Source organism: Pseudonaja textilis, chromosome Z, assembly GCF_049901715.1.
Source record: "Pseudonaja textilis isolate UNSWEBS1 chromosome Z, rPseTex1.2, whole genome shotgun sequence".
NCBI classification, from domain to species: domain Eukaryota; kingdom Metazoa; phylum Chordata; class Lepidosauria; order Squamata; family Elapidae; genus Pseudonaja; species Pseudonaja textilis.
In genome coordinates this window covers 20086602-20112070 of record NC_142008.1, presented here as the reverse complement: position 1 = coordinate 20112070, position 25469 = coordinate 20086602, and the positions used below count along the sequence as shown (strand labels likewise).

At 35.7% G+C, this 25469-nt stretch overlaps 1 protein-coding gene across 1 annotated transcript in view; it reads right to left on the bottom strand.

Moving 5' to 3' along the window:
• Positions 1–7958: 7958 nt before the first annotated feature.
• The window catches only part of PRTFDC1 (phosphoribosyl transferase domain containing 1), a 57658-nt gene continuing 40147 nt past the window's right edge, over positions 7959–25469 (bottom strand). Inside the window, exons 6-10 of the mRNA XM_087917136.1 lie at positions 14486–14503; positions 14045–14127; positions 12113–12159; positions 10675–10751; positions 7959–10044 (exon numbers count right to left, since the gene is read on the bottom strand). Of these exons, the coding sequence (XP_087773262.1) occupies positions 9997–10044; positions 10675–10751; positions 12113–12159; positions 14045–14127; positions 14486–14503 (273 nt within the window). The 3' untranslated portion in view covers positions 7959–9996. The remainder of the gene's footprint in view (positions 10045–10674; positions 10752–12112; positions 12160–14044; positions 14128–14485; positions 14504–25469) is intronic.

Genomic DNA, 25469 nt, shown 5'->3' with positions numbered 1-25469 from the left:
TCCTTCAGTCAAACTCTAGATTTAAAGGTGATTGTCTAATAGTTTCATTTCTTCAACCTTCCCCATTGGTAGGATTACCAAAGATTTCCCATCTACTGAGAAGAAATAGTGTTCATCCAAAACTTCAGTTAGGTCCATTTCCATATATATGTAGTCCTCAACTTACAACCACAATTGAGCCCAAAATTTATGTTGCTAAGTGAGAAATTTGTTAAGCGAGTTTTGCTCCATTTGTTAAATGAATCTGGTATCCCTATAGACATGAAGACTGTAAAAGGTCATCACATGACCCCAGGACACTGCAACTGTCATAGATGTGAGTCAGTTATCAAGTATGCCGCAGTGGTCCTAACTGTGAAAAATGGTCATATGTCACTTTTTTCAGTGCCAATGTAACTTTGAAAGGTCACTAAGTGAATTATTGTAGGTCAAGAACTACCTGTATAGGTCACTCAAAGTAATGTTAAATTCTTTTATTAGAAGATTCTAATTATAATTCAGCACCATCTATGTTCCTATAATGCTTAAATACCTTCTTCTAGTGTGATTTTTAACTGCCCTCTCAAGCCTACAGCCCTTAACTTCCCAGATGATCTCCTTCTAAGAATTAACCCCAATTGCCCTTTTTAGTTTTCTAAATCAATCTAAGCTAGAGCCTGACATTCCTATTTGTATCTACGACACATACGTTTGATGAAATTTCCTTCTGGTACAGTGAATTATAAATTTGTAGTGTATTTTCATTAAAATCATTGTTGATTTTGCTGTTATCCATTCTAAAGGAACTATATGTATTTCACAGTAGAAAGGGAGTATAATACCACTCTTTTTGGGGAAATATTTAGTTACGTCAGTAGTCCTGTGTCTCTTATAAACTCCACTTCTCAAAAGTTTAAAGACTGCCTTCACATACTAGCTACACTAAAATATGGTATGGTCTGTTGGATTTTGGCTGAGCACAATATAAAAATGCCCCTGAATAACTTTGGAAGTATATTGAAGATGCCACATGAAGCTGCCATATTTCACTGGACATTCTTGATTTAGGGATTATGGGAACAGGTAATAAAAAATATATATAGTTGCCACATCTTGGAGGCATTACCAGTACTGCTTTTGATTTTGTTTTGTTTTAGGGACAGATCTACCTATACAAAATTGACTTTAAGAAAATTCAATATATTTTCTGCCCAGCAAAAACTAAGGTTGAAAATTTGCTGTCTGGTCTGAAAAATGTTTGATAATATTTTTAGGACTTTTTGTATTATTAATTTTCATCTCTGTGTTAAACTTTTTATATTGTTTAAAAAGATTGCTAGGCAGCCTGAGTTTCTCCGGGATGGAAAGACTGTTTCTAAACCAAACAAATAGCTTTAAGATTTTGTTTCTCTTTTATGATATCACAAACTAGCTTCTTAAAATAACTGCTTTGCTTAGTTTCATGATTAGGCAAGCTAAAGTATGCTTCAGTTCTTCAAAACAGTAGGATCAGCTTTGACCTTAAACTGAGTGATAGGGAAAGAAGCAAAGAAACAGGGATCAAAATATCTCAAAGCAACGATATCTGAAGTAAAACTTGAGTGGAATCCGAAAACTCCTGTTCTTCAAAAAACTGGTTATAACTGCCATCTCATTCACCAGTTCTGAACAGGTGGCGTATTCTGGTGAAAATTTTCCAGAATCATCTGTTCTTAATGCCTGAAACAATGACTTCATCTTTATTTATTTTTATTTATTTATTTTTATTTGTCAAAAGTTTACAATATAACAGAAACAAGAATAAACATAAGTTTAAATACAAGAAATAGGAATTAATAATTGGGGACAATAGGACAGGGATGGTAGGCATAATTGTGCACTTATGCACAGACCTCTTAGGAATGGGGTGAGGTCAATAGAGGTTGATTTTGCCTCAACTTTGGGCATTTCTGACCAATATGAACTGGGCCCAGGTTAGATTAGTGTGATAATATTATCTTGGCATGAAGGACCTCATCTACTTTATCACAATATCATGACTACCTACAATTCTGCTTTTTAGACCAAACATTCCCTATGACTCCTTTCTCAGAAATAAGAGCAGTCTAGCAAAGAAAACACACAGTCTCAACCAAGTTTCAGAGACTGGCTGTCCTTCATGAAAATAAAGCCAGATACCTTCTCCATATTTAGATAAGCCCAAAGTGCCATGTCTAGATGTCACATTGGGTTTTGTTTATGATATGACACCACTTCTTCTCATTACTAAGACATGTTGTTGACATTGATGGTCAATGACATTGATACAGCAATACTTTCAGCACATTGGGGTTGTTGCTGCTGGTAGCAGAAGAATGTACAGATTAAGATTAGTTAATTCAGATAAACTAATTCATTTGGGATACCTAGTTATCTATTGCTCAGGATTTTCTGACCATAATGTGTGTGTATATTACCCAAGCATTTTCCATAGAAGCTGGCCCAAATCTAATGATCCTATTTTAATAATAGATGTTTCCATGTTGAAGGAAAAATGTTTGTGAGTATAGGGAATTATTTGCTATATATTCATAATTCACCAAACCTTTCTGTTTTGATTAATTTGAAAACCAATCAGAAATCTTCCTTTTATAAAGGTAATGTAATTGTTTGCATTCTCTCCTCTTCCAAAATGTTCAGCTGGGAAGAAAACTGGGTAAGCTTCCTAGCTGAACACCATAAAACAATATCATTTGGAAAAATCCAGTTTACTTCTTCCCAGTTATAAGGAAGTTATCAACACATTATTTGGTACAAACTCCTTATCTTGAACCTCTTTTCTCTTTCAAAGTACAAGGCAAATTGTCCTATTTTAATACTCACATTAATCCTTGGATTAAACTGAAATATACATATTCACCCAGGTTCACTGTGGCATTGCTTCCAAGCAAAAACCCTTGCCTATGCAAGCTATTTTATTCAGGCAACTGGAAGCAGAATTTTTTAAAAAAGATTTATAGACAATACCAAACATGAAAACTTTTCTAAAATGTTTGTTAGTTTGAAGTATTATAACATAAACTGTTTCCAGTGTTAATTAAAGGCTTACTTTCACAGGTTCTTCCTTTTCCTGTTAAAGCAGGACAACTGATTCTTGAGTAACCTTTCTTCCTTTTTTTTTCTTGTTGGCTTTTTTAAGGGATTATAATTACTATTGTTCCATCATTATTTTGTCCTCTTATATAATGGGACAGCTTTATTTTTCAGTATTTTTTTTCTTCAAAAAAGGAAAGTTGGAATGAGTATTCTTCCTTCCAGCTTCCCTCCCTCTCCTTTGCACAAACAGAAAATGACATCCAGGGACAGTTATGAGACTACATTCAAGAGAGAATTAATAGCTTCTTCAAGGAGCGATTCTTCTTCCATGCTAACTGGAAGCAATGAAAATCACATCCTGATGGCAGAAATTTTTATTAAAGACACAGATCAGGGAAGTCCCCTAAAAAGCCCTCCTTCAGTACCATTTTTCTCTCTAGCCTGTTGGACAAGCTAGTTTTATAGTTGCATTGAATGTTTTTCAGGGTTTAGAAGACAATTATAAATAGAGCATCTCCAAAATGTATCCTTAGGGCAGTTTAATTCAGATTAATTAATTAGACAATTGGTCTATAGTGCGCATTATGTGTAATTTCCCAAGCTTCTTGGCTACTAGAAGAAATATGGGAAGCTGTATATTTGCAGGACCACTTTCTTCAAGTAGTATCTATGATCCCAGTAAGATCTTCTTATGTGGACTTACTCCATATGCTTTTCCTTAAGTGTTGCAATATTCAGAGAGCATGAAAGAGAGTTTTCTCAACTATTGCCTCCTTTTTATGGTACATTCCCCTGGGAATTTTTTAGACTTTTTAAAAATCCTGCCTTTAACCTAAATAATGTAAAATGGCCAATATGCCTAGTACTCCTTTTTCCTCCCAACAACAAACCTGTGAGATGAATTGGGCTGAGATAGAGTTGACCGGCCCAGTTAGCTTTCATGGAAAGACAGGACTAGAACTCACAGTATGCTGGTTTTTAGCCTGGTGCCTTAACCTTCAGACCAAGCTAGCTGTCAGATTATCTCAAGAGACCCTTCCTAGTACTGCATTGAGAAAGTTTTTTAAAACATACATATTTTGTAAATGTTGTGGGTCTTAACAGAAGTTGTTTTAGCTTAGTGACTATTGAATGGATCAACTTCCAATATTACAGTATATATTCCTATGTATTGTTATTTTTAGGATTTCCAGTTCTTCTATCTCACTCAAATATGTATTGTTTTTACCAGATTGATAAAGAATATAGAATACATGGCTTAGAATTAGCTGTGATTGGAACAATTTACAGTATGAACCCAGTGAAACACATATTAAGCCAGACCATTTAAATATACAGTATGTATGTATGTATGTATGTATGTATGTATGTGTGTGTATATATATATATATATATATATATATATATATATATATATATATATATATATATGGATCTTTTGTTGTTCGGGTTTTCTCAGTAGATTCGAGAGTATCTGAGGCAGCGTTTGATGAAGTCTCATTCATCATCTTCAGGCTTCTGTCTCGGCTCTGTGCTTCTCAGAGAAGCACAGAGCCGGAGACAGAAGCCTGAAGATGATGAATGAGACTTCATCAAACGCTGCTCTAGATACTTCAAATCTTACGCGGAGAAAACCTCAACAACCAAAGATCCACATACAAATACCTGCGAGAACCTCAGAAAACAAAATATATATATATATATATATATATATATATACACACACACACACACACACACACACACACACACACACACACATATATATATACACACACACATACATACATACATACATACATACATATTAGATCAGACCATTAGTTCCTGAAGTGTAACTAGTAAAGGCAGTTCAAGATTTCAGTTTAGAGTTTTTTTCTTTCTATGTGGAGAAGCTGAGGTAGTATCTGCACATTCTGCACTATGAGATGCCCAAATGCCTTATCAACATCAACATGTTGCATTATGAGATGTCCAAGTGCCTCATCAATATCACTGCAGTCACAGTTCAAAGGGTGCAGTTTTTCTTTGGAGACATTTCTAAGATTGTTATGGCCTTTATTTTTGTTTAGCTGAAGATCTTATTTCAGCAGACTACAACAATTGAGCTGGAAGAGTTTATTATTCCTATTTTTCCTTCTTGGTAATAATCTATCATATGCCACCGTATGCTTCATCTATTATATTACTATCTATAATTTATCCTCATTGTTCATGTCAAACAACCATCTGTATGATATGATGCAAGCCTAAGAGCCTTTGATGAGGATTGCAGTGAACAAGCAGCTGTAAATAGGAGTATATGATGCTCAAGTTCCTACTTGCATAAGTAATAGTCAGTACAGGTGGAACGCCAGTATTAGCACTAGCTGCATGAAAGGAAAGTAACAAAGCTTAAGTATTATTATCTGTATTAGACTAAAGTATTCATTGTCATCTTCATATATATATATTTGTGCCTTGAGAATTTTTTAATTGTTTAGTAGAAAGTGCATCACCTCAAATATCTCTCCATGATTAATATAGACAATAGTATCTCTATTCTCAGAAAGAGGAGACAAATTGTATGCATTTTTTAAAACAGTAGTCAATGGCGAACATTTTCAGTTTAGTAAAATGCCTTAAGGTAGACAGACGGACTGCCTGAGCTTTTCCTCACTTTCAGGTGTGCCAATTTATTAAAGTACAGAAAACTATCTACCAAAATAATGACAATTCATATGAGGTCATAAAAATGAATCTAACCTTTTACATCTGAAATCATTTATTATTAATTTTTATGCCGCCGTACAAAGTGACTCTGGGTGGCTTACAAGTTATAAAGTTTGATGTTGATTCGACATATTAATTGGAAAAAATACTTATGCTCAAACTCTTGTGTGTGTTTAGTGCATACAAAGGCGGTCATTTCTCAGGCACAAATTTTTTTATTTATCTTTTCATGGTTATGGTGAAGAGATTATTTATGTGTTGAGAATAAGTTTTGCATGCCTTCTGATACTGAATATGCCGAAAATATTTTTTGCATGCCTTTTGAGATTGAATGCGTTCTTTTTAACCACTCTCCAGATAGAACCGGCTGTGATGCTTGAAGTTCCAAGGCTAAGTTATGGGAAGCCATAACTTCTCATAACTTCAAAAGAATTTTCTTCTTTAAAAAAAAACCACCTGTTTTTAGCCTAAAAATGCATACCCAACCAACCTAATAGTGACAACATTTTGTAAAAATACCAAACATGGGGAAAAATTGAAAAACTGAAAAACATCTGAAGTTCCCCAATTATTATCATTTGCTTTATTCTCTTTTTATAGGAAGCAAAAATACAAAAATACTTAGATGTTGGAAAATTTGAATTAGCCAGGAGCAAAGATTTACACTGTTTTTGCCAAAAAGCATTTATTTATTTGAAGTGAAAGCTTCAAGCTGGTATGCAAATCTATGCTAAAAGAGAAGAGAGAAATCATAAGAAATTTGCAAGATAGTAAAATATGCTGTTTATTAGTTTAGTAGAAACTCCAGTCTAACCACAATAAGGCCAATGCTATTCAGAACAAAACATCTTTTACTGGTAATAATTCTTCTTCTTCTTCTTCTTCTTCTTCTTCTTCTTCTTCTTCTTCTTCTTCTTCTTCTTCTTCTTCTTCTTCTTCTTCTTCTTCTTTCTTCTTCTTCTTCTTCTTCTTCTCCTTCTCCTTCTCCTTCTCCTCCTCCTCCTCCTCCTCCTCCTCCTCCTCCTCCTCCTCCTCCTTTTTTTTACAATTGGCTGTCTCTAAGAAGCTTTTGGGAGCATTTATAAAAGCCCATGGCCTTTCTTCTTTACCTGCAAAAGTAAAAATGCAAAATTCCCCTGGAGATAGTTGTGTAAAAAAATAGGAATCCCACTAAGGCAAATGTACTTTAAATGATTTACATATTACTAAGTTTTATTTTAAAATGATTCCCCTTTTTTCAGAACAAAGTACATTTGATCAGTAAAAATTCTAGCTGTTGCAGCATTTACACCCAAGGATTAGTAGACTAGTTATGAAAAACAAGCACAAGAAAAGAAAATCCAATTTTTAAAAAGTGAAATGCTTTTTAAGAATACCTTTGGCCATAATTAGTTATTATGGGAATATTGGTGCTTAGTAGTCTTTAGGCATCTTCTTCCTCATAGTTAAGTCTGTGTCGATAGTTTACAATTTCCATTAGGCCCAGTTAGAGATTATGGGTTATGCAGTCCATTTGGAAAACAAAGCTGAAGTGCTCTGGTATTTTCCTAACTAAAATATAATGTATATCAATTACAAACTTCCTTTATTTTTTATATTTTATGATCTTGTGGGGCCACATTAGTAGTTGTCCAGGGGCACATGTAGCCTGTGGCTTGGACATGCCTGCTTTAACCTTATTACCCCCAAACCTATCTTTTCTGTGCTAAAACAAATTAAGTGAGAAATTATAATCACTAATGTAAAAATAATGATTGATAGTGGGCTTGAATTTACAGGACTTATTTTTTAATCTAAAGTGTGAAATCCACCAGTTGGAGTCAAATATAAATTAATAGTTCAGGAACTGGGATATGGTAACACCTGGCGATTCTGAGCACTAGTCTGCAAATTTGCTTTTAGAGACTAAGAAACAAATATAGTCATATTTCTTTCCCTAACCTAAGAATTCTTACCATACATAGAAGACGAAAAGGCTAGTTTTCAACCACTGAAAATGGGAAAACTTTTTTGATTCACAGAAAACACCATTTTTCGGCATATTTAATCAAACTCTATTGTGTTAAATGACATTTTTAGTTTCACGGTGTTAAATAAGATCTACTGTTAAGAAAGTTGCCTTCTAGCCTTACATGCAGAAGAAATGTATGAAAAAGAACCATTCACAAGGAATGAGATGAAAGGAAAACAAGTTATCGTGTTGTAAGAGTTCAATCTTTTAATGCCTAGATAGATTTTTTTTAATACAGTAAACTATTTGCTTTACAAAGGAATTATAGGTCAAAGGAAGCCACCAAGAGGCTTACAAGGTTGTATTAGAGTCACAACTGAACAACAGGAATGTCCCATCAATCCAAATATTGTTGGACCAATATTTCCACCATAAATTGATTGGGATGCTTTGAACTATAACCTAAATTAAGGTTATAAATTAAATAATCTGGGCCAGAATTCAAACATGATTTCAATTATTATTATAGGATAACTGAAGATTTGATACATTGGCTTTTCCTAATCTTACATCTCTAGATGTGTTAGCACGATTATTTATTTATTAAAATTATACGTTGCCTATCAGACTCTCAAGTGATTTTTGGGCAATTTATAGTATCATAATAGCAATATAAAACAATTAGAAGGTCAAAAGCATGAAACATTGAACATTAAATGTTAAAGATTAAAATTAAGAACAAACTGGATAAAAAGGACCAATGTGTTCAATAGGGTGGAGGTAGGATCTTCTCTTAGCTGCTTCCAGAATGGGATGCCCACATTGGGGCCCCAGCCAATTGCCAGAGCCTGGTTCTTAGAATTCCTGAAATGAATTCTGGGATTTGCAGTCCCAATGCATCTGGATAAGGCTCAATACATAATTAACCACTGCAGTTATATTTCGCAAAAGCAGCAACAATTCCAATGACTTTTAACATTTATTGTATGCAAATTCTATTTTTCATCATCTACTGTGCTAATATACTTGCTTATATTATTCCAATGATTCCAAATTAATCCTTGTATTCCTTGAACAGGAGTTGCAGCTCTGAATAAAGTGGCATTGGAACAAATTTTGTGGGGAAGTAAGAAGCAGAAGTCAAAGAAACGAACAAAGACAGCATGACACTAAGATCAGATGAAGCGTAGGCAATTGTCCTTACCCTCTAGATACTAGATTTCAATTTCCATCAACCTTAGAATGCAAGATTCTGCTGAAACAAATAAAAGATGACAAATTGCCATCTTTTGAATTCCCCTGGTTAAGAATGTAAGACTAGGACTACTATCATTTCAAATCCTAAATTAGTTTTGAAGCATACTAGAAGGTTATAATATAGTGTACATAATACTGGACTTTGAATAAGAAGACAATTGTTTGCTTACTTATGGCACTTCCTCCCTGCCTGCTAGTCATGGAATGGTTTAAAACTATGTTTAGCTGAACATGCTATAGTGAGATGGTTCACACATAATACTAAAACAAAAGCAATGATATACAAAACACAATGTTTAAACCACAGTGGAGTCTGTTTGCTTCTATGAACTCAAACACTGGCTAAAGCCATTCTTGACCAGCCTAAATTATCTCAGGAGTTTCACAAGGAGCTATTGAGTTCAGAGAAAATCATTTAGTTTGAGGTCTTTGCTCCTTTGAGTTTTAAATAATGGGTGAGAATAAATATCTCAACAATGATTGTGTCATAGAAAGGAGATGGTAACAATTATGTATTCAAATCTCTGTTAAAAAAGAGCTTAAGTAAAGGCACTACAACATTGTCTGAAGAAAAATGAGCTAACAACTGCACCATTAAAATAGCCCCACAGAGACCACTGATCATTGTGCAGTTGTGTTCAACACACATTTTTAAAGGCACTTGTTACACAGGGTAAGGAACCTTGTTGGTTAAAAACAATGGGAGTTTAACTCCAACAAATCTGGTATGTTAAGGTTGGGCAAAGCAGGGTACAAAAAGTTAAAAGGCAAGTATTCTTTCACCTCTAATTTCTATTCTTTTGGACGTAGAATACTGTATTATATCTGCCTTTGACTTATCCTGGTTATCCTAGGAAATCTGAAGGAAATAAAGGAGTTCAACTATGTCAAAGTCCAAGGTGATCCAAGGTCCAAGGGGAGATGCCATATCTGGTCCAGTCTGAATGAGATGAGTTGGTCTGTTCTTATGGTGATGATCATGAGGACCACCAATGTTCCAGACAAAGATGATTAGTTATTCTTTAGACTCTGTATTTTGCTTTGCCGTGGTTATTGATAACACATAAGTGCTGAAACAACAGAAGTTTAACACTGTCATTCAATGAAGACAAAATTATTTATACAACCAACTCTATACTACATTCCTTAGAAAATGCAAAGTACAGGAACATAGGAAGTTAAATACCATTTGGGTCACTGGGTTGTTTAGTTTATTATTGTCTACATTGGGGTACATAGATACTTTTGGCTTTTGAGTAGAATTCCTCAGATCCCTCCCAGATTCCAGCAAGGATCCAACAAATTAGGTAAAGGCAGATCAGTTATATATAGTTAAATATTATTTACTCTTCAAGAATGTAATAATTTTTCCTACTGCCACATTAAAACATTACTGTGTTAAGAGTTCCTAGAAGCTATATTCAAGACTTTGATGGGCCTCAATGAATCCTGAATCTCATATCTACACTGACTGGTACAAATTCTCCAGGATTTCAGACAACATATTTTTTCAATATATTTGAAGATGTCAAAAACTGAATCTTTGTAGTCTGACCATATATTCTACCAATATTAATTTGTCCCCTGTTCTTCTTTTCCTTTTCTGCTAATATCCTGCCACAGAAGCACTTCATAAATCACTATGGTATTTTTTTTTTAAAAAAAGCTTATTTCAGAAAACCGAGAAGGCTAAAACTTACATTTAGGTCTCTGAAGTACTCATTGTAGTCTAAGGCATAACCCACCACAAATAAATCTGGAATTTCAAATCCATAATCTAACATAGGAGGAAGAAAAAGAAAAAGGGATATATTGTTAAAACGATCAACTGAAATCATTTTTCTTTCTTTCTTTCTTTAAGTCATAGTTCAGTAACCTGAAAAATATCTTTATTAGTCAAATTCTAGTTATTTCTGATATAAAAAGGCTTAGAGGAGAATGTTTTACAGCTGATCCTTTAAATCACAGTTGACTAGAAGTGTTCTATTAGATCACATAAACTGTCTCAAAATGATCCTCTTGATTTTGACTCAGAAAAGGAAAGAAAATCTGAAATATTCTTAACTTTATTTTATCCAATCAGATTTCTCCTCTTATATTTTTCTATCACCTTTTAGCAACAACAGCTGAAGCTCATGGGCATCCATTCTTAAGCATTTGTCAAAAGATAAATTACCTGCTATGACATTATAACACAAACTCAATCATTTCATACTTGCATCGTGATGCAGTTTGCATCACAAGTAGGTTTTGCTACTTTTTAGAGAAATCAAATTGTGTTACATTCTCCAGTTGGTTGCTGTTTAGATACCTCTGGATCATGGTAATGTTTGAAACTTCAAACCTGGTTCATGTACTCTGCTAAACCATTTTGTGATTTTTGTTTCTGATTTAGAGAATAAACCATGCATTTCTGTATAGCTAGATAATTACAATTTAACAAACTAGGATTAAGCAAACTATGGCTTGACAAATGACATGATTAACACACCAATGAATTATGAGGGTTAATGATGACAAGTTTTTGAATGTCTTATATCAGGGGTGTCAAATTCACGTCATCACGGCATTGTCATGTGATGTGTCATGACTTCCCCCCCTTCACTAAACTGGCCATGAGCGTGGCCAGTGCTTGACGCATCTGGCCCACAGGCCATGAGTTTGACAGCTCTGCCTTGAAAGTGGTGTAATGAACATGAATGAATACTTAATAGTCTTGGGAATGACAGACTGTGATGCTAAGTAGTTTGAGACACACAGGGAACTATAATTCACATATGCCAAGTACAAGACAAGGCAGAGATTTTTGATGGCTACATCAAGAACAAACAAGTACACTGATGCTTCCTCTTTTATTACTCCTGATTCTGTCAAGAGGAGCAGCTAAACTGACCAGGAAATTATATCTGATATTTTGTTTTGATTTATTATTCTACTAGAGATGAACAAGTCAAAGATCCTAATACGTGTTAAAAAGGGGAAAAAAACTTCAGGTGAACATAGGGCATTTTCACAATTGGTCCGTTCTTAATAACATTTTTAAAGTGCATCCTAATTCCTAGGTAATTTGTTTAGTTTGAGAATGGAAGTTTTCTTGAATATCCTTGAATACAAAGTAATTCACAGAAAGTGACTTACAATCAGGCCTGAATCCATCTGGTAGAGCTGTTCTTTTCACCAACAAGCTGCAATTAAATAAAGAACAAAATGTTTCCATGATTTAAAAAAGTCTCAAAAATTTGTCCCATACAAGTAAAGATTCACTAAAGTGAACCGTGGCCCATATTATGAACGGCCATCCTGCCTTATTTGAAGCCGAAGTATAGACATAATAATGTCTCTTTGAATGAGCAGTGACCCTCTTCAAATGCTAATTGCTTCTTTTAAGTGGACACTGCACAGTTGGAACTTTGGTCTTCTGTTTTCCCTTCTAGCAGAAGTTAGAACCACAGAATTAAGAAGCTCTCTGTTCAGTGTAAAAATCCAGGTTAAAATATCCCAAATAAATGTATATTCAACTTCTGCATGAAGACAACCACCAAAGAGAACCCACTGTTTTCTGAATAATTTACTTTATTGTGAAACTATTTTTAGCATTGAGAAATTTTCTCTAATGGCTGACTGAATCTACCTTCTTGTCACTTAAGGCTATCATTTAATGCTTTGCATTCTAGGGCAAAAATGGCTTACTCTGTGTGATACCTTTTCAAGTATGTGAAGAATATTACCACGGTTTCCCTTCTTTTCTTAAACATAGCTATTTCCCCATAGCTACTTGAGAAACCTAGTTTCTAGCCTACTAATTGATCTCCCGACATTATTCTGTTTTCACTCCACTGGACTTTGTATTCAGCATCTTGATATTTCTGGTTGCTATATGAGATGTTGAAATAGTAATCAGGACAAAATCCCAATCAATATTCTGTCTTTATTTTCCGGCCTTTTGTCATCCGCATCAGATGCCATCATAGACATTCCATATAGAAAGCTGTTGGTATTACACTGTGGTAAATAATCTCTTCATTAGGGATGTTCAAACCTTGGATGATGCTTCCAAAACTTCTTTTAAAAGCCTTAGTAAGACCACACCTAGAGTACTGCATCCAGTTTTGGTCACCACACTATAAAAAAGTTGTTGAGACTCTAGAAAATGGGCAGAGAAGAGCAACCAGGATGATTAGGGAACTGGAGACTAAAACATACGATGAATGGTTGCAGGAACTGGACTTAGCTAGTCTAGTGAAGAGAAGGACATCATAGTAGTGTTTGAATATCTGAGGGGCTTCCACAGAGAGGAGGAGGGGGTCAAGCTATTTTCTACAGCACCTGTAGGCCAGACAAGGAATAATGGATGGAAACTGAGCAAGAAGAGATTTAATCTGGAAATAAAAACATGCTTTTTAAGTATGATAACTACCTGACGATCAATCATGCAAGCTATACTAACTTTATTTGATTTTAATTACATTCAAATGTAAAATTAAATCAAATTTACTTTTTGCTCTAGTTGTATCAGCTTATTTCCTTGATTTCTATTTTTGATCCTTAATACACCACTAAGATGCCAAATGTTGTTAGGCATTTGTTGTTAGGTTGTCAAGCAAAAAAATCTGCTTTACATGGAAATGCAGCCATATAAATTAATTATTTAATACTTACTTAGAATTGATACTGATTAAAAATGATTTAATTTACTTCCGAGTAAACAGAAGGACTGTATCATATCTCTCCACCTTCTAAATCTAATCAATGTGGTCTTTCGTTTTCTTTCTAACTTTGATCATGCAAAATGACCCACATGTTGATCTTTCAGTGCCAATAGAGAGCTTTCACAAACACACCCTAATATTTTAATACCAGGAGCAGAGAGTGAGACAGGCTATGCCTGGTTCCTTCTAATATGGTTGTTTAGCTGTTCGATTAGAACCAAATATTAACACTGGCAAAATGGTTGCAAACTGTGGTTTGATACTACTTTTGAATTTAGCAAATAAATCAAAGTTAAGGAAATTTTGACTTGGCAGCAGACTGATTTAAGCCTAAACATATTCTTTCCAAATGGACACTTACCTTGCTACCTTAACCATTGTGGGTTTATGTTTTTTAATACTGTCCAGGAGTGCTTTCATAGTCCTTCCAGTCCCAATGATGTCCTTTGTAAAATGTACAAACAATGTTAGCAAAGCAATCTAAAATGCTGTATATTAATATTCTAAAAGTTAAGTTATATTAACAATAGACATAAAACATATTGTTAATTTTTAAAAATAATTCAGTGATATTTTTGTTTATTGTAAAAACAAAGGTCCACTCTTCCAATAACTTTTTAAATCTAGAATTTTAAATAGATGATTCATAAATATTCTATATGTACTTTTACTTAAATTATCAAGTTTTATTATTGTTTGGCATTTAGCCAGCCATTCAAAAATTAGTGGTATTTCTCTAATTAGAATAAAATAAGAAATTCATGCAAACTGCTCTTTGACATAGACAAAAATATGAACTTACCTCCACAATAAGCACATTCTGCAAAATAAGGAGAAAAACATTTAGTTAAAGTAATTGAGAACACACTTCATTTGTTTAGCATCTCAACCACATAATTGCTTTCTGGTTCTCTACCCTTTCATCATGGCTAGCCCTCTGTTTACAGGGATGCCTGTTCTACTTCAAGTCCACTTTCTTTACATATGAGTCATAAGACTCCGTAGAAATCTAAGACCATATAAAAGATTAAAAGATTAACAAGATAATCCATATTTTACAGGTGAACAACAATGAAGATCAAATCAGCTAAACCCAACAGCAATTCATAAATGTTATTAACTCACAGGACACAAATGAAACTGCCATTGAGTTATTTTCTTAACAATGCTTTGTTATCATTAAAAAAAACCTGTAAAATTGATAATTCTTAATCAAAGGGAGCTGAGGAAGATGTTTTCTTCTAATTTGATATGTAAATCAGGTATTTGAGAATAGGTATCTGATAAGCCTTTCTCCATTGTTAAACTGAAATGTTCTCTACCTAGCTTTGAATCAGCAGAAAACTATAATAGCATTTACTGTCTTGGCTTCTGATCCTTATCCTGATTTTTTTGCCTGTTTCAAGTCATTGTAATTGCTTGACTTCTATCCAAAGCCTAGCAGGTTTTTTATATCTACAGATACAGATAATCAGAGTTGGAAGGGACCTTGTAGGTCATCTAGACCAAACCCCCGCCCAAGCGGGAGACCCTACACCATTTCTGACAAATGGCAGTCCAATCTCTTCTTGAAAGTCTCAACTGATGGTGCTCCCACAACTTCCGAGGGCAACTTCTGTTCCATTGGTTGATTGTTCTCACTGTCAGAAAGTTTCTCCTTGTTTCCAGGTTAAATCTCTCCTTGTTCAGTTTCCATCCATTATTCCTTGTCTGGCCTACAGGAGCTTTAGAAAATAGCTTGAACCCTTCCTCTCTGTGGCAGCCCCTCAAAAATTGGGAGACCTCTATCATGTCTCCCTTGGTCCTTCTCTTCACTAGACTAGCCAAGCCCAGTTCCTGTAATCATTCTTCATATGCCTTAGTCTCCAGTCCCCTAATCATCCTGGTTGCTCTTCTCTGTACCTTTTCTAGAGTCTCAACATCTTTTTTATAATGTGGTGACCAAAACTGGATGCAGTACTCTAGGTGTGATCTTACTAAGGCTTTATAGAGTGGTATTAGTACTTCCCTTAATCTTGACTGTATCCCTCTGTTAATACAATTTAGGATTGCATTAACTTTTTTGGCAGCTGCTGCACACTGCTGGCTCATATTTAGCTGGTTGTCCACTAAGACTCCAAGGGCCCTCTCACAGTTACTGCTATTGAGCCTGGTTTCACCCAGTCTATATGTGTACTTTTGGTTTTTCTTGCCTAAGTGTAGGACTTTACTTTTCTCTATATTGAATTTCATTTTATTAGATATGGCCCAGTGTTCTAGTCTGTCAAGATCCATCTGGATCTTGAGCCTGTCTTCTTGAGTGTTAGCTATTCCTGCCAGCTTAGTATCATCTGCAAATGTGGTAAGTTCCCCTTCTATTCCCTCATCTAAGTTGTTAATGAAAATATTGAAGAGTACTGGGCCTAAGACGGAACTTTGTGGCACCCCACTGCTTACTTCCCTCCATGTAGACTTTGCCAGCCAGTTGTGAATCCATCTAGTGGTGGTGCTATCTATTCCACTTTTTTCTAGCTTACTAAGAAGTAGGTTGTGGTCTACTTTATCGAAAGCCTTGCTGAAATCTAAATATATTATGTCCACAGTATCTTGTCTGTCCTTGGACTGCACTGGAATAAGAGGGATAAGACTACTTCAATATTACTATAGCTAAAGATAACTTAAGCCTCTCTTGTTGATAGCCTGGGGATGAGATAAAGAGGCATGGTCAAAAAAATAATATGTTGCCATTGGATTTTTGTGCACTGGTTAGGTGCATGTGGGGGGGGGAAAGTCTGAAGACTTTATTAAAATAATTATTCTGATTTACAGGGATTCTAACAGGCAATCTTGATTGTCCACCCTATTCTCAAAATCTTGCTTTGTATAAATGTGCACTCTAAAACTACTAATGTGCTATTTTAGAAACATTAACTGGACTGTCTTGAAAGCTGAACTAAATTAAATTGGTAATAATATAAGCACTTGAGTATATCTAAAAACTTGTGTTAGCAAACACTATAGGTAGTTCTCGATTTACAATGGTTCATTTAGTGACCATCCAAAGTTACAACATCACTGAAAAAAGTGACTTATGACAGTTTTTCACACTTATAACTATTGCAGCATCCCCATGGTTATGTGATCAAAGGTTGGACGTTTGGCAATTGCCTCATAATTATGACGGTGCCCCAGGATCATGTGATCACAATTTGCGACTTTCTGACATGCAAAATCAATGGGGAAGTCAGATTAATTTAACAACTGTGTGACTAACTTAACAGCTGCAGTGACTCACATAAAAACAGTGGTGAGATAGGTGGTAAAATGGGACAAAACTCACTTAACAAATGTCTCACTTAGCAACAGAAATTTTGGACTTAATTGTGGTCATAAGTCAAGGACTACCTGCATATCTGTATTTTATCATCACAATTCCCAACCTTTTCTAATTAGTTCATACTTCACATACAGCATTGCAGATTAGCAGCAGCATCAAGCTTACATTGCAGATGTGGATAGAAGACTGACTTGCCGGTAAGGTCCCATGTAAACATTTTTTTCCCCCAAAGCCAGAAGAGAAGAACTATTAAAGGAAAAAACTGCTTGCTTCCTACGCAGTCTCAAGAAAATGATTTACACAATATCATTCAGTAGACCAGCTTCAGGTGAACTTGTACCTTTATAGCTTTCACATCTATAACCTCTTTCAATGTTGTGGCATCATTTCCACCAGCTAAGCCATCAGCCTACCTACAATTGTTTGTGCTCCCTGTTTTTTGGAAGAAAAGGTCCCAATACTAACCTATATCATTAGCTGAAATGCCTCCATATCTCATTGTTCTAGAGTTTCCAGAAATTAATCTCAAGTTAGTTTGGGATTGTCTGAAAAATACAGCACAAATACATTTCATCCTTTAAAAAGAAAGGATGAAATGTATTTCATATAGAGGCTAGAAAAGGTGGTAGTGGTGAAATCCTTCCCTATCAGGCAGCAAATTACCAAGATGTTAAAATGTCCATGGAAATTCTCAGTCATCCAGATCATAGTTGTCCCAAAAGTGCTTTCTCCAGAGGCAACTAGACTTTCTGGGGTTTTTTTGAAGACATTTTGCTTCTCATCCAAGAAGCTTCTTCAGCTTCAGCTCTGAAGAAGCTTCTTGGTTGAGAAGCGAAACGTCTTCAAAGAAAAAATTCAGAAAGTCCAGTTGCCTCTTGAAAAAGCACCTTTGGGAGTACCAAAATTTTAATTAGCAGCATAATTTATTTTGAAAATCACTTTGAGATCATACGCCAGCCATTTCTTTGCAGTAACTATGAGATATTGTTGTTAAGTCCTAATTCATGGCAAAGGCAGCATTTTGTTTTTAAATAGGCAATTGGTAGCAAAATTTTATATCCTCTTTGCCAATAAAAGCTCCAAACTTCAAACATTCTTGAGAGGAGGTAAAAATCAATTCATGATGAAAAAGAAAACTACAGTCAGTTTTCTCCTAGTTCAAAACCATTTGTAAGGTCAGTATTTGTAAAGCTCTAACAACAAAATCTCTGAAACTGGAACAGTCAGTCCAATTGTGACAGCACAATAGAACCTAGCAATTTACATGTTGCTAACAATGAGCAGAAAGTAGACGTTCCATTCTGAAGGTTGAGATGTGGATTCAGTTATGCACAAAGCGGGTTTTCCCTTTTCTAATACCCCCCACTTTTATTCTGCTTCAAAATAAACACAATCATCTCCTCTCCTAAACCAAAACTTGCAGCTATGTTAATGATATTGGCAAGCAAGTAGCTGCTTGCTGCATGGCAGCAAGGAAAGCTGAACATGGAACTGGGAATTTCAATGCCAGCCGCAAATTATAGCTGCCAGCCTCTTTGTCTTGGAGAACTGTAAAGAAGCAGAAGAATTTGGGTTTTCTAACAAGTGTGTAAGTTGGCAGCATTTCTAGGTTCTTTGTTGAGGTTTAGATTGGAAGCTTCCCTTAAAAAAAAGGAAAGGAAGTTTTGGCCAAAGAGTGATCTTTATCAGATTTAGAAGATTCATGTGTCCTGAGCTGCAGTTGTTCAGAAAAGCAGAGCTTGTCCCCACTTTCCTGTATTCTTAGCAAAGAAAGCCAACAACTACACTTCAGGTAAGAAAGTAGACTGAAGAGCGGTGTTTACAATTCTGCAGAACTTGGCTCTTCTTTAAAGAATCATTTCATTTCTTTCTTTGACAAAGTGCCTAAATTAGTAGACCAGCGAAATGCTGTGGACATAGTATATACTTAGATTTCAGTAAGACATTTGACAAAGTAGACCACAATCTACTTCTTGGTGAGCAGGAATAGTTAATACCCCAGAAGACAGGCTCAAGATCCAGATGGATCTTGACAGGCTTGAATATAGAGTCCCATGTAACAAAATGAAAGTTAAGGTTGAGAAAAACAAGGTTTTACACTTAGGCAGGGAAAACCAACAGTATAAATACAAATTAGGTGAAACTTGGCTCAAAAACATCAAATAACTGTGAAAGGGACCTTGGACTCCTAGTGGACAATCACTTAAACATGAGTCAGCCATGTGAGGCAGCAGCCAAAAAAGCTAATACAATCCCTGGCTGTATAAACAGAGGCATAGAATCCAAATCACATGAAGTATTAGTACCACTTTATAAAGCCTTAGTAAAAGCACACCTGGAATACTGCATCCAATATTGGCCACCACACTGCAAAAAAGAGGCTGAGACTTTGGAAAAAATGCAGAGAAGAGCAACTAGGGTGATTAAAGGCTTGGAATCTAAAACATATTAAGAATGGTTGCAGGAATTGGTTATGGCCAGTCCAGAGAAAAGGACTAGGGGTGACACGGTAGCAGTATTGCAGTATTTGAGGGGCTGCCACAAAGAAGATGGGGTCAACTTATTTTTCAAAGCATCAGAAGGCAAGAAAGAAAGAATAGAACCTGGAACTAAGGAAAAATTTCCTAACAGTGAAAACAATTAACCAGTGAAATATCTTGCCTTCAGAAGTTTAGCCGCTTCATTTACTGTAGGTTTTAAGAGACTGGGCAGCTACTTATCTGAAATAGGGTGTCCTGATTGAGCAGGGGGTTGGACTAGAAGACCTCCAAGGTCCCTTCCAGCTCTGTTCTAATTGAATCATTATATGTAAATATAAGGAGAGTTGTCCTGAAATATTGTTAATATATGCCGCACAATGGCCAAGTACGTACATCTAGCAATCTCAGAAGTCAAAAGTAACAGCCTGATCTTCCATGAACTGATACACAATATATCAATATGTCTTATCTCCTTTAAATCCATCACATCTGATGTCAGAACAGCCCATAAGGCAGTTTGGTCTTGTGTAAAGTATAGTTCTGGCTAAAGTGGATAAAGGAGATCCAGATAAAGGCATTGCAGAAAATGGATTCAAAACTGAGGCCATAAACTTCTTTTCTGTGATGAACCATTGATTTTTTTTATATATGTTTGAAATTTAGCGGATGCTAATTTATAGTAAAACTAGAAAACAATTTTTAAAATGTCCAGCAGCCAGCCAACACATCATCTACAACAGAAAATAAAACTAACTGAGTGTCTATGGAGATTCTCAATCATCCAGGTCATGGTTATCCTAAGGATACTTTTTTTCAAAAGGCAACTGGAATTTCTTAATTTTTTTTTTCTTTGAAAATGTTTCACTTCTCATCCAAGAAGTTTCTTCTAAATTAATTGAGGTTCATAGCCCATTCTGCAATGGACTATGACAATGATCTTGGAAGACAAGAGGAAGAGCCTTAGCCCAGACATCATGAAAAGGGTATTTTACCCTCAGAAGTTCAGAGGGCATGAGGAACATTCTAAAAAAAACAACAACCCATACCTACCCACCAATTTTCTGGAAAGTAAAAAGAAGGCAGAAGTGCTTTCAGACTTACAAGTTTTTGTTGCAATAAAGCTAATATAGGTCTGACATATTCTATCTGAGGCCTGGAGAACAGCCAATTTTACAAAGATTTCCGGAACATGGGTGGATGGGAGTCAGATAGATGGCAGCAGGGATATCATTCCAGTACTTAACTGTAAAAGCCAACCGTGGACAAAGATAATGGCAGGTGGAGTTAAAGTCTAACCAGGATATAGTTTGCATCACTACCAGGTTGTTTAGCACCTTATGCATTTCTAGTTTCCCCCGCCTTTGTATTTCTGTTTAGGCTACCCAGTTGTGAATTTCATGAAATTAGTGTCATATCAAATAGGGCAGATGTCCTCACGCAGACTCCAAGATGCAGGATTCCCATTCTAATTTAAAATTGTCACTAAAGGCCAATATTTTTTGCCTTTATAAGGCAAACTGAACAGAAGGAACTAAAATGGAGAAAAAGATGCAAAGTTCAAAGTATTTTGGCAGAATGTTTCAATTACTGTGCTTGACATAGAACATTTTTCACAGGAAAAGTCAACTGTGGGGCTTGAGCCAATGGATGTCTTCAGGATAATTTTTGAATGAAAACAGCACAGGAGGAACGAGTTCCATTCTTTTCCATTCCCATTTCCTAAGCAAATTTGCACTAAACAGAGTGGATCATAGATGAATGACTTTAATTGGGGCTTCTAGATTTTGGACAATAATGAGAACCACGGTGGGAGGGAAAATGATACAAGATGGTTGAGATTGCGCCATATATAAGGCCAGGGTCAGGATCTTCTGTTTTTAAAGAGGAATTTCTAGAAACAATGTTAGGCCCATTTGGGAATTTGTATTTGGGTTTTCTACCTAAAATGGTAGGAAGCTGCTCTGCCTAGTGTTTTGGGATTTGTTGGAGGGGCCTTCAGGGGCTGTAAAAGAAGAACTCAAGGGCTGAATACTCCAGGTTATACTTTTCTGAAGGTAGATAAAATTAATAATGGAATTTTGACTCTCCTTTTGGCAAATAGTGATAGACCAAGAACCATCCCTGACCACTTCTTCAACCATTAAGTATCCTGCTGTTTCATGAAAGCAATTGGAAAACATATGGGAAACACACTAAGGGATCTCTTTCAGCATAATCCAAAAATGATATGTTTTTATTCTCCTGTTCCCCAAAGAGTTGGCTGTTGTTTTCTGTGGAAAGTACTCATTTAAGAAGAGGAACATGGGGTTTACTTTCCAAACCACTTTTATCTGCTTTGGATCTGAATCCTACACATCAATTTGCGAAAAACTGGTCTTGATTACCTGAAGACCAACAATCTTTTTTCTCCCACAAAATCAACAATTCAAGCATAAGAAGAGGTAAACTTGGAGTTAATATTTAGTTTCTCTGTTTAATACATCTCAAAAAGTGGCATGTAAGCCTACTTTGGCAAAATAAAAATTTAAAAATACCCTGAAAAATGTCTACTCATTTTCTAATCTTAAGTAGTCTGATACGGACCATCTGTAAGTAGCTACAAAAATAAAATATGTACTGTTTATGAACCACTTTGTTTTTGACAGATAAGGCTGCTGCACGTTTAACTGAAAATATTTATTGATTCACTTCTATAATCTTTGTGAGGAATGCATAATATTATTAGAAAGGAAAGCAGAAGCCATAATATATTAGTGATAAAGAACTAATTCATCCTTGACCAATGAAAACACCTGGACGGCTGGATGGTAAAATATTTACTCGTCTTCTATTTTTGTGCTATTCACTGGAATCTTATTTTGTGGTTTTGCACAAAAATGTACATCTTATAAAGCTGTGCATCTTATAAAGTTGGCTTTTAAACTTTCATGTGGCATATTTTTCCATAAAAATGTCTTTTATAGCTTTGAGTTAATGTGCAGTTCCACAGTCTATTTCAGTAATAGGGCAGAGTGGTTAGATTTTGTATGTCAACTCACAAGGGCTTCAGAACTTTACTTTTTTGTTTTGCAAGAATTTCTCCCTTCAGTTATCTGGTAAAAATGAGGCAGATGAGTGAATGACAGTTAAGGCAAGCATTTCTTAATCAGATCATCCATACCAAAAAAGGTCTCTGGCTTATCACCATTTCCATCACTTCTGACAATGGAACCATGAGCATTGACTTCAGATGATGAAAGTGCTATCAACTAAACAATCTTGATTCTAGAATTAAACTATCAGACAATATACGAACAAATTCTTTCCCATGATCAATTCTGAATTTAACCAATCAATATTTTAGATGAAAAAATTAATGATTTACACGGGATTATAGGTTTAGGGTGAGATTTTTATGTGGGAATAAGCGCCATTAAACAATTGTAAGAAATATGTTTAAGCTGTAAGTCAGTTAAATTGATAAAGATAGCAATCTTATATATTTATCAGAAGCCAATGCTGCTGAACAAAATATAATAGATTGACACCCAATGCACTTGTAAGACTGCAATCCTTTAAACACTTGTCTGAAAATAATAATTCAGCAAATTTTGAATGTAGAGGATCGGGCAGTAATCAATGTCAAATGTATTGCTTTTTTTAAAAAGCCAGTAAAGAACATTTCAATCATAACAATTTTCTTTCATAATAAAGCAATTAAGCTACTTAAAAATTGTTTTGGATATGTTAGCAGAATAAAAAATTTATATATAGACTTTTCTCTTACAGATAATTGTCAGTGGCAATTTTACTGAATAAATTATACATTCATCTCATATCTTCTTCAGTAATTAAAAGTCTGAGATTTTGGTAAAGGAAAATGTAATATAATACAATCAATTACTTCATTAAAAGAAATTAAAATTAAATGAAATATTTAACTAGTTAAAAGTCATGATATTATCACAGAATAATTGTACTCTTGGGAAAATTAATTTTGTTATTACCCTTCCTAAATTTACTCTAAGGTTTGATATGATCCACCTTTATTATGTTTACAAATAAGGCAACAAATGCACGCAATATTCCATCTTCATATTTTTCCCATAACACAACTTTGTGAAATGAGTGGACTGAGAGACAGTGACTGGCCACAAATCACTCAGCCTATGAACGAATTTGAACTCATGGTCTCTTAGTAATTGGCCTAAACTCACACAGCCTAAGGGCAGGGGGAGACTAGAACTGACAGTCTTCTAGTTTCTAGCCCGATGTGTTAACCACTAGACCAAACTTGGTTATGACCCCAATGTTCTGAACCCAGTGAAATAAATCTTTCATTTTTTTGTATGGCTTAGCTCTTGCAGCACATCTATAACAAAACACAATTGTACACAAAATAACATGGTACATGATGGAATCATCACACGTAGTTGCATCATCACATGTCATTGGACATCTCAGTTTTGTACTTTAACAGTTTCCATCCCCCACTCTCCTTCCCCCGTCAAGTAATTATGTTCAAATATAGTGGAAAAAGAAATACAACTTGTTCTCCAGGTGCTAGAAATGGAATAGTCATAATAATTGAAACCATTAAAAAGTTCTGTAGTTTACTGCCTTTTTTGATGACTTTGGAAACCAGAAACAGTATTTATTATTTAGTTTAGCATGAAGCACAGAAGAGGCTCAATGAATAGATTATGATCTTTTTTTAGTAATCATAGGTTGATGATTTAATGAATGGAATTAAATTGAACATTACATATGAATATAATATATACATATCTCACACACAAACAGAAACACACACACACACACACACACACACATACACGAAAAGTATCTGGAAGCTTCAATTGGTGTGGAATGAAGCCACACAAGCTGCACTAGGTATCCAGAGAAGGGCACATATAATAAATATCATCGCTCCATGAACAGCACTGTGTTCCAGTTTGCTTCTGGTCCAATTTAAGGTGTTGATTATTACCTATGAAAGCCTATAGGGCAGTGATTGCTAACCTTTTTGTTATCATGTGCCAAAAAGTGCACGCTTGCACATGCAACAGCACACATGTGTGCTTGCACCTGTAATGCAATGCGCACGTGACTCCGTCACACTCATCCCGCCCTGTGAATATGCAGGTGACCCCCTTGCTCCTCCTGCGCATGTGCGCAACCCCCTGCCCCCCTGCGCATGGGCACAAAAACCCCCGCACCCCATTTTGGGCCTAGTAGGCCTCTCTGCAGCCTCCTGGGAGCGAAAATGGGCCACGGGCGGGCCTGCACTGCACCCCCACACCCCATTTTGAGCCTAGTAGTTCCCCTGCAGCCTCCTGGGAGCAAAGATGGGGCATGGGGGTGCGGCCCACTGGCCATGTGTGACAGAGACCTGAAAATCAGCTTGCTGGTGGGAGTCGCATACACAGTGAAGTTGAGCTGGGGCAACAGCTCGAGTACCTGAAGAGAGGGCTCTGCATTCCACCTGTAGGACATGTGCCATAGGTTCACCATCACGGCTATAGGGCACAGGGCCTGGCTTCTTATGGAACTGGCTTTACTCTATTGCATCAGTCTGACCCACTCAATTTGGTAGAAAAGGCATGGTAGAGACCCTGTCAGTCAAAGAATTTGACTGGCAGAGTTCAAGGAAGACCTATTGCCCCTGCTTTGTGGACCATCTTGCCCTCAGAAGTGAGGAAGGCTTCCAATTGATTGGCCTTCTGCAAAGGAGTCAACACTTGGCTGTGAAGGCCTTGTATGGAGGGCACTGGTTGGCCGCGTGAGAAACCCCTGCCGCCTGTATTAACAACTCCTAGTCTCCCCATCTTGGAACTCTAGATTTTTGCTAATTTTATAATATTGTTTTTTTTACATTTTAATTTTTTAAAAATCCTTATTCAATGTTTAATGTTTTATTATATTGATTAAATTGAACACTGCCCATAGCCCCTCCAAGAGGAAAATGTACAGTTAAGAAGTTTGATTGATTAACACACACACACGTGCGT